This window comes from Erinaceus europaeus, chromosome 17 (genome assembly GCF_950295315.1).
Source record: "Erinaceus europaeus chromosome 17, mEriEur2.1, whole genome shotgun sequence".
NCBI classification, from domain to species: Eukaryota; Metazoa; Chordata; class Mammalia; order Eulipotyphla; family Erinaceidae; genus Erinaceus; species Erinaceus europaeus.
In genome coordinates, this window is record NC_080178.1 from 81386984 (window position 1) to 81400368 (window position 13385).

Genomic DNA, 13385 nt, shown 5'->3' on the forward strand with positions numbered 1-13385 from the left:
TGGGGCTCGTTGTCTAGACCATGAATCCACAAGAGAAATGGAGAGAGGAGGGGAAGACAGAGGGGGAGAGAAAGACAGACACCTGCAGACCTGCTTCACCGCCTGTGAAGCGACTCCCCTGCAGGTGGGGAGCCGGGGGCTCGAACCAGGATCCTTAAGCTGGTCCTTGCGCTTTGTGCCACCTGCTTTTAACCCACTGCGCTACCGCCCGACTCCCTAAATATTGTTGACTCGATTTGATGTGACCTGGGGCCCATATTCAGCTTAGGAGCCTATGTGACCCTCTGCATCCCTATAGATCTGAGCTCACATTCTGTGGCCATGAGTAGGAACATTCCAAGCTGCCCCAATATCAGGACCATCTTCCTCAGGTGTAGCATAGAGTATGTTGTCCAGCCTCCCTTCAGAGGATGGAACATTCTCTACCATTGTTGATCCAGGTTGAGGGCAAGGTCCTATGGGGGGCCTACAAAGGGGTCTATTGTGTTGTTCCTGACAGAGATGACCAGTAACAATGGAGAGAGAGATTATTTGAGGTCTAGGCCCATCATGTCTGTGTGGGAATCTCAGGACTCCCCGACTAGGGCCCCAGCTGATGGGGTGTTCTGATAGTGACTAAACAGTCATCATTAAAGTATGCCAGTCTCTTGCCCTTATTCAGCTTTTGCAGTCCTTGCTTTGATGAGGTTAGCTTTGGAGTGAGTGAGAGAACTGTAATAGGAAGTAGGTGAGGAGGGGGTACTGAGTCTACTGTATAAGGGTATGCTGCAGGGAAGGGAATGGGCTGCTTATTTATTTATTTAATTTTTAAAGGAACCAATCAGAAGGAAATATAATTCAGGAATCAAGAGTATGAATGTTGGGTGTCAGATTTCCTTGTTCCCGCAGAATAAAATAAAATTTCCGCTTCTGGCACAGAGTCATAGCCCTTTACTAGTACAAGTCCCAGCTGCCTCCTTTCTCCAGGTGCCAGGTTAATTGCCTTTCAGTCAACAGCTCATATTCTTTTATGCTTCCAATCCTTTTCCAAATCCCTCCCCCCTTTATTGGTGAAGTTCTCACTCAGCTCTTAATGCCCTGCCTGCATGCTTTTTTGTTTTGTTCTGTTATTTTCGCTGGAACTTCACTGTTCCTGACTGGCTTTTTTTTTTTTTAACCAGAGCACTGTTCAGCTCTGGCTTATGGTGGTGCGGGGGGATTGAGCCTGGGACTTTGGAGCCTCAGGCATGAGAGTCTGTTTGCATAACCATTATGCTATCTACTCTCTGCCAGGTTTTAAAAGATAGATAGATAGATTGAGAGAGAGAGAGAGGGAGAAATGGGGAAGAAAGATGCTGCAGCACCAAAGCCTCCTCCAGTATAGCGGGGTCAGGCTCAGACCTGGGCTGTGCTCACGACAAAATGAGCACTCTGTCCAGGTGCACAATTTTGCTATTTGTTTGTATAAACACTAATGATAAGTATGATAACTATCTTTTTTTTGGGGAGAGGAGGAGTGTTTATTATATGAAAGGCTTGTCTAAAGATGTACCACAGTCTATTTTCACGACTGCCACATATTGTCATTTTATTTATTTATTCCCTTTTGTTGCCCTTGTTGTTTTTTATTGTTATAGTTGTTATTGTTGTGGTTATTGAAGTTGTTGTTGGATAGGACAGAGAGAAATGGAGAGAGGAGGGGAAGACAGAGAGGGGGGAGAGAAAGACAGACACCTGCAGATCTGCTTCACCGTCTGTGAAGTGACTCCCCTGCAGGTGGGGAGCTGGGGGCTCGAACCGAGGTCCTTATGCTGGTCTTTGCACTTTGTGCCACGTACTCTTAACCCACTGTGCTACCGCCTGGCTCCCTACATGTTCTTAGAAGGCACTTGTGGGAAAGGTAAAGCACTAAGTCACACAGGGAATAATCAGATTGGCCCAGAGCTTTCAGTCACCAGGCTGTATTGTCTCAGAAGCCTCCCCTCACAACCTCAGACAGGACCTATCCACTTGTATCTGGCCTCCAAGTCATGCTTATTCCTTGAGTAGAGTACATGGCACTCTGGATTAAATTGTGTAGTCATGTGTCTGTCTTCCTGACTCTGAGCACCTCCACAGTAGGGACGCTGTCCTGTTTCTGTCCCTTGATCTTGCCCTGGTGCCCACCACAATGCACATCTGTTCAGTGAATGGGCCATGAATGGCATATAGTCCAGACACACCTGCCACACAGTGACGGAACACAGTATGGACTCTCCTGTTGTTAATATTCGGAAGCTCTAGCTGGCCGGGCTAGCTTCACGGGCGGGTAACAGAGACGCGGAGACAACGGCTGGGCAGGGAAGCTGTATTTCTTTATTCAGGAACAACGATTCATAAACTAAAGCAAACTAATCACCAAACAGAACTCTGCTGTCTCTTTGCCGCCGCCGGCGCAAGCACTCTCTCTTACTCTGCAACTCAGGAACTCTGGAACTCAGGAACCCTCTGAACTCTGTCACTCTGGAACTCTGGCACTCTCTCTCTTTGGAACCCTCTCTCGGGGTTCCCCGGGGGAGGGCCAAGCGGGCCCGCAAAAACTAACTGGACTGATCCAATTCTCTTGGCGGGGGAGAACTAGAACCCAATGTAAAGCATACAACACTCTCCTGCACATAGCAGGAAGCAGCCAGTCACTCATGGTGTCCTAACCACTACTTACCCCAGAGGAAGCACTGGGAGTTTCCACTTAGGAACTCAGCCCAAAGCCCAGGACCTTCCCAAAGACTCCCACAGTTTTCTAGAATGGTTGTTTTCAGTGAGTGGCACTTAGTAGTTAAGAGGTAAGGAACCACTTTTCCCCTTTGAGATATCTCTCCACTCTCTTCACCACAAAGCAGCGTGTAACCTCCAAGACTGCCAAACTGGGGCTGGTGTACTTAGACAGTAGTTCTGACAGGTCCTGAGGATGCCTTAGAAGCAGAACTGTCCTCAGAGACTCCCAGTGGGGTGAGCTTCTGTGAGAGTTCAAGAAGTCCCAGGAGTTGGGTGATAGCACAGTGGGTTAAGTGCAGGTGGTGCAAAGCACAAGGACCTTCATAAGGATCCCGGTTCGAGCCCCCGGCTCCCCACCTGTAGGGGAGTCACTTCACAGGTGGTAAAGCAGGTCTGCAGATGTCTATCTTTCTGTCCCCCTCTCTGTCTTCCCTCTTCTCTCCATTTCTCTGTCCTATCCAACAATGATGACATCAATAACCACAACAATATAATAAGGGCAACAAAAGGGAATAAATAAATAAATATTAAAAAAAAAGAATTAAGAAGTCCCAAGTGTGTAAAGAAAACAAGTAACCTCCCCCTCCCATATCCTCTGCCAGAGGTAATTGTTGCTCAGTTTGATGAGCAGATAGTTTTGTAGCTGGCCTATCATCAGTGTGTTCATACATCTATAAATATTGGTTAACTTCGCATTGATGTGTGCAGTCATTATTTCCTTTGATTGCCCTCTCTTCTAACTAATCCAGATATAATCTGATGAGAGAAATTCTAACATATATGCACACATTAATATTGCCTGCTTACTCCAGATGCAATAGCATTTCCCACAGTCCTGGTGTAATTATATTAATATGCAAACTTCTCCTGATAGAGCAGAACAGTAATCTAGAATTTTTTTGTATAATCTCCCTTAAATAGTGAACGGTTCTTTCCTTTTTCTTTTTACTGCTCAGCTCTGGCTTATGGTGGTGCGGGCATTGGACCTGGGACTTTGGAGCCTCGGGTATGAGCGTCTCTTTGTGTAACCACTATGCTGTCTGCCCCCGCTCAAATAGTGAAAATTCAACCCCACTTTCCTGACATTCAACATTTTCTTTTTCTGCTTGCCAGGGCCTTGAGTCTGTGAAATTCCACTGCAACTGATTAACTTCTCTTTTTCTCTTAACTTCAGACAGAGAGAGATAGAGGGAAAGAGAATAGATAGCAAGAAGGGAGAGCCACCACAGCACTGTTGCCCAGAGCCTCCCATCATGCCATGCATGGTTCCCCATATGGTATTGGAGGCTGGGACTTGGATCCTTGCTTAGGGCAGTGTGAGCCCCACTGGGTGAGCTATCTCCTGGCCCTTCTTTCAGCATTTTTGTAATTTATGTTGTGACTTTCTGCTGGCAGACAGGGACAGGGCATGACTTGAACTTGTCTCCTTTGATGCACAGTGCTTTGCACATGCTAGATATTTAGATCTCGCTGAATGGAATTCAGAAACCTTACAGAGCAAGCAGACCCTGGTTGTGAAACCTCAGTGCTTTGTGTATTGATACTCATTTTCCTCTCGGTGACCTGCGGCCATGGAAATGGTGGATGCCAGCACTCCTGTGAGGACACTACTGAAGGCTCAGAGTGTAGCTGCCACCCACAGTACAAGATGCACTCGGATGGTAGGAGTTGCCTTGGTGAGTGGTGACCTCCGCTCTAGCCTGTCCTCCCTGTGTCTACACAGCCTTAAATCTAATCCTAACCTCGATCCTGATTCTAAATGGTGTTCATCATCAGATACAGGGCGTTTCCTCTGCAGTTACTGCAGATAGACCCGGTGCCACTCCCGTATGGCAGTGATAATGGTTCAGACCTAGAGTAGAAGTCCCTCTCTGTGTGACCTTGGAAAGCCCTTTCTCCTCCTGAACTATGCTGCTTTTGCAGCTGGTTTCTGGAATCTGAAACAAGGCACCCCAAGTAGCCAGGGCTACATGAAATACAGCTCTAGTGATGGCAACATGGCCTGTATGATCGCAGGAATCAGGGCAGCGTTTTTCTCCCAGGATGCACGTCCTGTCCTTCTCGGTCTGCCCATTGTGGACTCCACCTTAGAGGCTGCCAGGTTCAAGGCTCTTTATCGTCCTGTACTAAAGGTACTGGGACAAATCTAGAGCTTGCATGCCCCTGTGTCTCTTTGCCCAATGCAATATACTTCAAAAATCTTTCCCATATTTTATGTTTCCGAGGGCTCTGTAACCACTAGGCATCTTGTGTCTCCTGCAGTATCACTACAACACACTTTTACTGAGTGGATAGAGTCACATATCTCACACTGTTCTCATACCTTGGGTTTTAGTAGAAGTAATCATGGAGGGGATGACTATCTGACTCATTCAGTCTGACAACTGTGCTTTCTTGCATCTTTCGTAGAGCGAGAGGACATTGCACTGGAGGTGACAGACACCAGTACCACATCAGTGGCAGATGGGGACAAGCGGGTGAAGCGGTGGCTGCTCATGGGTAAGCACCCTGCCTGCCCTCCCCTGGCCACTGCCATTCTTCCTTTTTCTTCCAAATCTACCGCGTGGCCCCTGTGCGCCAGGCCTGCAGGTCCTGGGTGAACAGCTCCTTTCAAGCCAGGCCGCGTCTGCTTTCAGCTAACAATGTTGCTTAGTCACCGCCCAAAGCTCTGGTTTTATGAGAACAGCAGTGGCCCAGCCATCAGAGCAGTGGCAGAAGAGATGAGTGCAGCCGAGTGATGCTTGGTCGAGGGCCGTGGGGAAGTCAGCCAGTGGTCCAGCCGTGGAGCTGGAGCTGGAGCTGGAGCAGAGGAGAGGCACAGGCCATGGGGTGGGAGTCAGACAGATCCTTTGACACATTCTCACTCTGGGGAAAACCTGGTTGAGCTTAAACCAAACTAACCTTAGCTTTCATTTATTTAGAATGTTGTATTTATTTATTGGCTAGAGACAGAGAGGGGAAAGGAGAGAGAGATGCCTGCAGCACTGCTTCACCACCCGTGAAACTTTGCCCCCGGAGGTGGGGACTGAGGGCTTTAATCTGGGTCCCTGCACACTGTAGCATGTCACTGAGCCCTCCACCATCCCCTCTTGGTAGCTTTTAGATGTGACAGTCAGGTGAGATACTGATTGTCAGGTGGTGACATTTCTGAACTATTTTCTGCCCTATTATAATGCTTATCTTTAATTGCCTTACATCAAACTACTCTGGACCAGGCATGCAACTCCACAGCATGAGGCCCTAGGTTTAATCACTAGCACTGGGGCTGGGTGGTGGCGCACCTGGTTGAGTGCCCAGGGACCCAGGTTCGAGCCCCCAGTCCCCACTTGCAGGGGGAAAGTTTTGCGAGTGGTGAAGCAGGTCTGCAGGTGTCTTTCTGTCCCTTTTCCTCTCTCCCCATCCTCCTCTCAATTTCTGGTTGTCTCTATCTAATAAATAAAAATAATTTAAAAAATAAAATAAATTTTAAAAATTAAAAAAAATCACTAGCACCAAGAAAATTAAATTAGTGTGTATTGCAACAAGGTGAGAATTGTAGGGAAGGGAAAGAAGAGGGCAGAGGGATGGGCCCCCAGTGCGTGATGATGGAGAAAGACTTGAACGGGTGGCGGGAAGGGCACACAGAAACCTACACAGGAGAGACATGAGATCTCTTTTTCTTTTGTTGTATTATTACAACATCATTCTTACAGTAGCGCTTAATACCTGTGCCTTCTACCACTCCCAATGCCTTTTCTTTTCTTTTTTCTTTTTGCCCAGAACATTGCTCAGCTCTGACTTATGATGCTGCTGGGTTGAACTTGGGACCATTGGTACCTCAGGCATGAAAGGCTTTTTGCATAATCATTATATAACCTCCCTACCCCCATTTTCCTTTTTAGATTTATGAGAGGCAGAGGAGGGATACCACAGCACCTGTCGTGTATGGGGGCCTCCACGTTTTCTAATGGGGCCTCAAACCCAGGTCCTCAGGCACAACTGAGTATGTGGTGAGCTATCTCCACATGCCTGCAAGTATTTCTTGCCGTGTCAGTTTTTGATAATAGCTTTTGGCTTCTACTACAAAAACCAAGTTTAGTTCTATCCCTTTCTCTTCATACTCTTAATATAGTTTTAGCACATATTAAATCACTATACTTATTTATGACTATAAATATCTAAATGTGGTTCACCCATGAGTCATGTAATGTGCTGTGATTGTATTTTATTTTATTTATTTTGTATTTTTTACCAGGGCACTGTTCAGCTCTGGTTTATGGTGGTGTGGGGGATGGAAGCAGGGACTATGGTGCCTCAGGCATCAGAGTCTCTTTGCATAACCGTTATGATATCTACCCCCGCCCCTGTGATGGTATTTTCTTTACTTAGTTTTCTTTTTTTATATTTATTTATTCTGTTTTGTTGTTCTTGTTATTTTTATTTATTATTTTTATTTATTTATAAAAAGGAGACATTAACAAAACCATAGGATAAGAGGGGTACAATTCCACACAGTTCCCACTACCAGTTCTCTGTATCCCACCCCCTCCCCTGATAGCTTTCCTATTCTCTATCCCTCTGGGAATATGGACCCAGGGTCATTGTGGGATGCAGAAGGTGGAAGGTCTGGCTTCTGTCATTGCTTCCCCACTGAACATGGGTGTTGACTGGCCCATCCATACTCCCAGCCTGCCTCTCTCTCTCCCTAGTGGGGCAGGGGTCTGGGGAGGCGGAGCTCCAGGACACATTGGTGGTGTCTTAAGTCCAGAGAAGCCTGGCCGGCATCCTGATGGCATCTGGAACCTGGGGGCTGAAAAGAGAGTTAACATACAAAGCCAAACAAATTGTTGAACAATCATGGATTTAAAGGCTGGAATAGTGCAGATGAAGTGTTGGGGGGGGGTCCTCCATTTTGTAGATAGCTGGTAGGCATATTTTAGATATATTCCAAAGGGCCTGTGGCTATACTAGTTTTGTTTTTGTTTTTTGTTTTTTTTTCCCTGAGCCTGAAATCTGATGTGCAGGTGGATCCAAGTTATTGTCTGGGGAGGTGATGTCATAGTTGGAAAAGGGACAGAAAGCTGGATCAGGGAAGAGAGTAGCTCCCTAATATGGGGAAGGGGTATAAATATTGTTGACTGTAGGGAGTCGGGCTGTAGTGCAGCGGGTTAAGCGCAGGTGGCGCAAAGCACAAGGACTGGCATAAGGATCCCGGTTCGAACCCGGCTCCCCACCTGCAGGGGAGTCGCTTCACAGGCGGTGAAGCAGGTCTGCAGGTGTCTATCTTTCTCTCCTCCTCTCTGTCTTCCCCATCTCTCTCCATTTCTCTCTGTCCTACCCAACAACAACAACAACAATAATAACTACAACAATAAAACAACAAGGGCAACAAAAGGGAATAAATAAATAAATAAAATAAATATTATTAAAAAAATTGTTGACTGTAAACCCCATTGATTTGATTTGGTCTGGGGCCCATATTCAGCTTAGGAGCCTATGTGACCTCTGCATTCTTTATGCCTCTGGAAGCATGGATATAGCATCATTGTGGGATGCAGAGGGTGGAAGGTCTGGCTTCTGTAACTGCTTCCCCACTGAACATCGGCATTGACAGGTCGATCCATACTCCCAGCCTGTCTCTCTCTTTCCCTAGTGGGGTAGAGCTCTGGGGAGGGGAGGTTCCAGGACACATTGGTGGGGTCGTCTGCCCAGGGAAGTTAGGTTGGCATCATGGTAACATCTGGAACTTGGTGTCTGAAAAAGCATTAAGATATAAAGAAGAATAAATTGTTTAATAATCTGGAACCTAAAGGCAAGAATATAGCAGATAAGATTTGGGGTCTCCACTTTGGAAAAAGCTAGTAGGTCTATTTTAGGCATATTCCAGGGGCCCGTGACTTTACTAGTTTTTGTCTGAGCCTGACAGCTAACATGCAGGTGGACTAAAGGTATTTTCTGGGGAGATGGTGTCAGAGTTGGGAATAGGACTAGAAATCTGGATCAGGGAAGAGAGTAGCTCCCAAATATGGGAAAAGTATATAAATACCATTAACTGTAAACCCCATCGATTTGATCTGGGGCCCATATTCAGTGTGGGAGCTCTTTATTGAGAATTTGACCCAGTATGGTAGTTGTAGTTGGGAAGAATTTTCCATCGGAGTTGTGATTATTTCTCTATTCCTTCAAAGATTCAGTGCAATATCTCTAGAAGTCGCACATCATTTTAATTCTTTTTTTTTAATTTAAAGAATTTTTAGAAGAGATTTTTTTACTTGTTTCTTTTTTTTAATTTTTTTAATTTTTATTTATTTATTCCCTTTTGTTGCCCTTGTTGTTTTATTGTTGTAGTTATTATTGATGTCGTTGTTGTTGGATAGGACAGAGAAATGGAGAGAGGAGGGGAAGACAGAGGGGGAGAGAAAGACAGACACCCGCAGACCTGCTTCACCGCCTGTGAAGGGACATGCCTGCAGGTGGGGAGCCGGGGGTTCGAACCGGGATCCTGACGCTGGTCCTTGAGCTTAGCGCCACCTGCGCTTAACACGCTGCGCTACAGCCCGACTCCCTCTTTTACTTGTTTCTATGAGCTAGAGATAGTTTCATATGAGGCAAAGAGGAAGAGAAGTTGAGCACTGCTCCCATTCCACGTGGCTCAGAGGCTACACTGGGATCCTCAGTATGTAATTCCTGAGTCCTAACACTATTTCCCCAGCTGCTCTATCAAATCTTTTTTTTTTTACTTATTTATTTATTTTCCCTTTTGTTGCCCTTGTTGTTTTTCATTGTTTTTGTAGCTATTATTGTTGATGTCGTCGTTAGATAGGACAGAGAGAAATGGAGAGAGGAGGGAAGACAGAGAGGGGGAGAGAAAGACAGACACCTGCAGACCTGCTTCACCGTCTGTGAAGCGAATTCCCTGCAGGTGGGGAGCCCCAGGCTCCAACCTGGATCCTTATGCTGGTCCTTGCACTTTGCACCATGCGTGTTTAACATGCTGTGCTACCACCCGACTCCCTCAATCAAATCTTGACCCTGTTTATAGAATAGAGAATATCCCACTAAGTATGTTCTTGATTTTTTGGTGAAGATCCTTTGTATATGAAAGCTCCCCCCCAACCCCCAGGATCTTCTTATCTCTGCTAACCTGAGATTTCACTGTAATGTTCTCTCCTATGTTCTCTCTTACCTATAATATTGAATAATTAGTAGGCTTTTTTTTTTTTCTTTCTTCTAGCAGGGTTTTCACTGGGGCTCAGGGCCAGCACTTCAAATCCACCACTCCTGCTGGCCATTTTTTCCTCCCCTTATTTTATTTTATTTTATTTTATTTTATAGAACAGAGAGAAATTGAGGGGTGAATGATAGGGGGAGAGAGAGAGACACCTATAGACCTGCTTCACTGCTCATGAAATTCTTACAGAAGTAAAATCAGGGCGGCTGGGCAGTAGCACAGCGGGTTAAGCACACATGGTTCGAAGCGCAAGGACCGAGTAAGGATCCCAGTTTGAGCCCCTGGCTCCCCACCTGCAGGGGAGTCACTTCACAGGCAGTGAAGCAGGTCTGCAGGTGTCTGTCTTTCTCTCCCCATCTTTGTCTTCCCCTCTTCTCTCGATTTCTCTCTGTCCTATCCAACAATAATAACAACAAGGGCAACAAAAATGAGAAAAATGGCCATCAAGGAACAGTGGGTTTGTAGTTCAGGCATCATTCGATGCCCAGTGATAACCTTGGAGGCAAAAAAAAAAAAAAAAAAAGTAAAATTAGGTTTATGAGTACCTAGAATTCAGCAGTTCATCCAGTATTAAGAAGCGTTTGTCCATCGCTTGAGATAGCTATGGTATGTAGAACTAGAATCTGCTTCTTATTCCTTGTATCTATGACTATGATTTAACAACTGTGCGTGATTTTTATGTGGTTCTGACGGGTCTTTTTTCTTTCAGGGAAAGGTAAACTTCTAATCTGAGTTAATTGGCAGTTAGTTACAAAGATGAAGTCATTGGTTTGCAACAAGTGACTAGTTGGGCTAGGCAATGCTTACCCTCTTTTGTTTTGCCTAGTTCTCATATTGAAAGGAGAGAAGCAGGGTTAAAGAAGGAATACCCGCCCCCACTTTGCCCTGTTCTGCACTCACATCTAGTCCGCCAGATGTGGTCAGAACTCTGTGACCACTGGTCACTAGCTGTGAATCGACAGGAACTTTTTAGTGACTTCAGACCTGTCTGTGGAGGAAAAGGCTCAGCAGGTTCAGGAATTTATCTTTACCCCTCGGGCTGTCTTGTCAGAGGGTCACTTCCTAGAGGTGTGGGAGCTGCGCGCACTGGCCCTCTAGTTCAGCTGCAGGTGGCAGAGACTTGGGGTATAGCCATGAGTTCCACGCCGTGCGTCTTAGTTTTCACACATTTGTCAAGCACTGACACAGCGCACTGCAGTATTTTTTTCTCAGCTGTATCTGAGACCTGATTGCCTTTTTCTAACCTCCTTGCCAGAAACATGTGCTGTCAACAACGGAGGCTGTGATCACACCTGCAAGGATACTTCCACGGGTGTCCATTGTAGCTGTCCCGTCGGATTCACTCTTCAGCTGGATGGGAAGACCTGTAAAGGTAGCCCGTGCCCCTCCATGCTGCTCCAGTGTGTCAGGATGGCGTCCTTGCCCTCCGCATCTCCGGTGTGTCTCCAGATTGACTTATGATTCATACTGATGGGACCTTTTCTTCCGTGGGCTAGTTGAACATTGTAATTGAGTAAATTTAATTTAGAACCAACTTAATTACACTAGCTTTTGAGAAGGTCAGCTTCTACAAACATCAAACAATCCATCCCAGGCAATGGCCTTACTAGAAAAAGGCAGAAGTTCAAGGAAACATTCATTTACAGGAGATAGTATCATCATATCATAAACAACAGCCTAGAAATTATTACATGAGTAACAGCCAAGATGATTATCCAGAGAACTTAGTGAATAACTGTACCATTAACTTTTACTGATGAATAGTGACCCCATTGATTTGCTAGTATTCCATGGGCAAGAGTACAAAGGTTTAATTCTCTAACATGAGAAGAAGTAGATAACTCGTTACCATATAAAACTGAGAAAAGAGAAGATTAATTTGCATTATCAGAAATCACTTTAAAGCATTGAGACTACTCGATCATTGTGCAGTATGCCAAAACCAATGTCCTAGCTCCTTACAACTTTAATCATTAAACTGGAAATGAAAGCGTGCCAAAGGAGTCATCTTCCCTTGAGAGGGCAGTGCAAGGTCAAGGCTCTAACCAAACATCATCAGTCAGCCCAAGGTCTGCCCCTAATGCTTGCTAGTCCATGTAAGTCAGAGTTCTCAAGGAGATGAGACACTCATCTTTCAAACTTGGTTAAGTCAAGGAAGAGACCATGTAAGATCAAGAGCACCAGCAAGCATGCTTCCATGTGTTTATGGGTCTGTCTTTGTTTCAGAGGCTGATGAGCCGCACACAGAATCACTTCAGAGGCACTGCCTGACTTGCAGATGCTCGCCTGTTACAGATATTGATGAGTGCCAGACCCGCAATGGAGGCTGTGCCCATTCCGTGGGCAGCTTTGACTGCAACTGCAAAAAGGGATTTAAATTACTAACAGATGAGCATTCTTGCCAAGGTATGTGCTGAAATGTAGCTGTACTGTGCAGTGCCCAGCTGGGGCAGACGCGTGTCCCCCAGCTGGCAGAGACAAGCTGGCTGGTTGTCCAGACAGGGCCATTAACTCAGCCTCCAGTCATCTGTTTCATCTGTTAGGCACAATAAAAACACTGATGTAGCTCACAGGTATATTTTGGAAATTAAGCTGTTAGTGATTAGAGAACACCTCACAGAGCCCATCTGGTGTCATTACAGCATTGCTTGTTGCTAGAAAGGAAATAGATCACAGAATGCAAACAGTCACATTAAGAGATTGAGATTATGCACAATTCTTCTTTTCTTTTCTAAGAGCTCCCTTACTGTTTTAGACTGTAGAACTAAAGTTTGTAGCAAAAATATGTAGGGTTAGTTAACATACCTCTTTACAGGGGGCCAGGCGGTGGCACACCTGGTTAAGTGCACATAGTAACATGTCTCTTTCTAGGAAAAAGTCGGGGTCAAACTATAATCAAGATTATGTATCTGTTAGTGTCTTTCCTTAGGGAAAGAGAGAGGCAGACTGGGAGTATGGATTGACCAGTCAATGCCCATGTTCAGCAGGGAAGCAATTACAGAAGCCAGACCTTCCACCTTCTGCACCCCACAACAACCCTCCCTGGGTCCATACTCCCAGAGGGATAGAGAATGGGAAGGCTATCAGGGGAGGGGATGGGATATGGAGACTGGGTGGTGGGAATTGTGTGGAGTTGTACCCCTCCTATCCTACAGTTTTGTCAATGTCTCCTTTCTTAAATAAAAAAATATATATATTAAGAGGGAAAAAAAAAGAACCCTCGGTTGCTACCTGGGGAGAGGGCTGTTGGAAAAGGAAGAAGGAAATCAAACACGGGAGAGGCTGGAAGGCTCTGGATTTCAGATCCCTTCTTAGATGCATACTTCCTATACAAGGAAAAAATCAAGGAGACCTCTTGGATAGCATTCATTGTGGGTCTTAATACTTACTTTGTGTTTTTAAAATTAGTGTTATTAAAATTAATACTTATTTTAAGTTTTTT

At 45.5% G+C, this 13385-nt stretch overlaps 1 protein-coding gene across 1 annotated transcript; it reads left to right on the forward strand.

Moving 5' to 3' along the window:
* Positions 1-4138: 4138 nt before the first annotated feature.
* Positions 4139-13098, forward strand: SCUBE2 (signal peptide, CUB domain and EGF like domain containing 2). Its single transcript, XM_016191755.2, has 4 exons — positions 4139-4409; positions 5143-5232; positions 11199-11315; positions 12239-13098. Exons 1-4 carry the CDS (start codon positions 4208-4210, stop codon positions 12358-12360), a joined length of 531 nt encoding a protein of 176 aa, XP_016047241.2. The 5' UTR covers positions 4139-4207; the 3' UTR covers positions 12361-13098.
* The last annotated feature ends 287 nt before the right edge of the window (positions 13099-13385 follow it).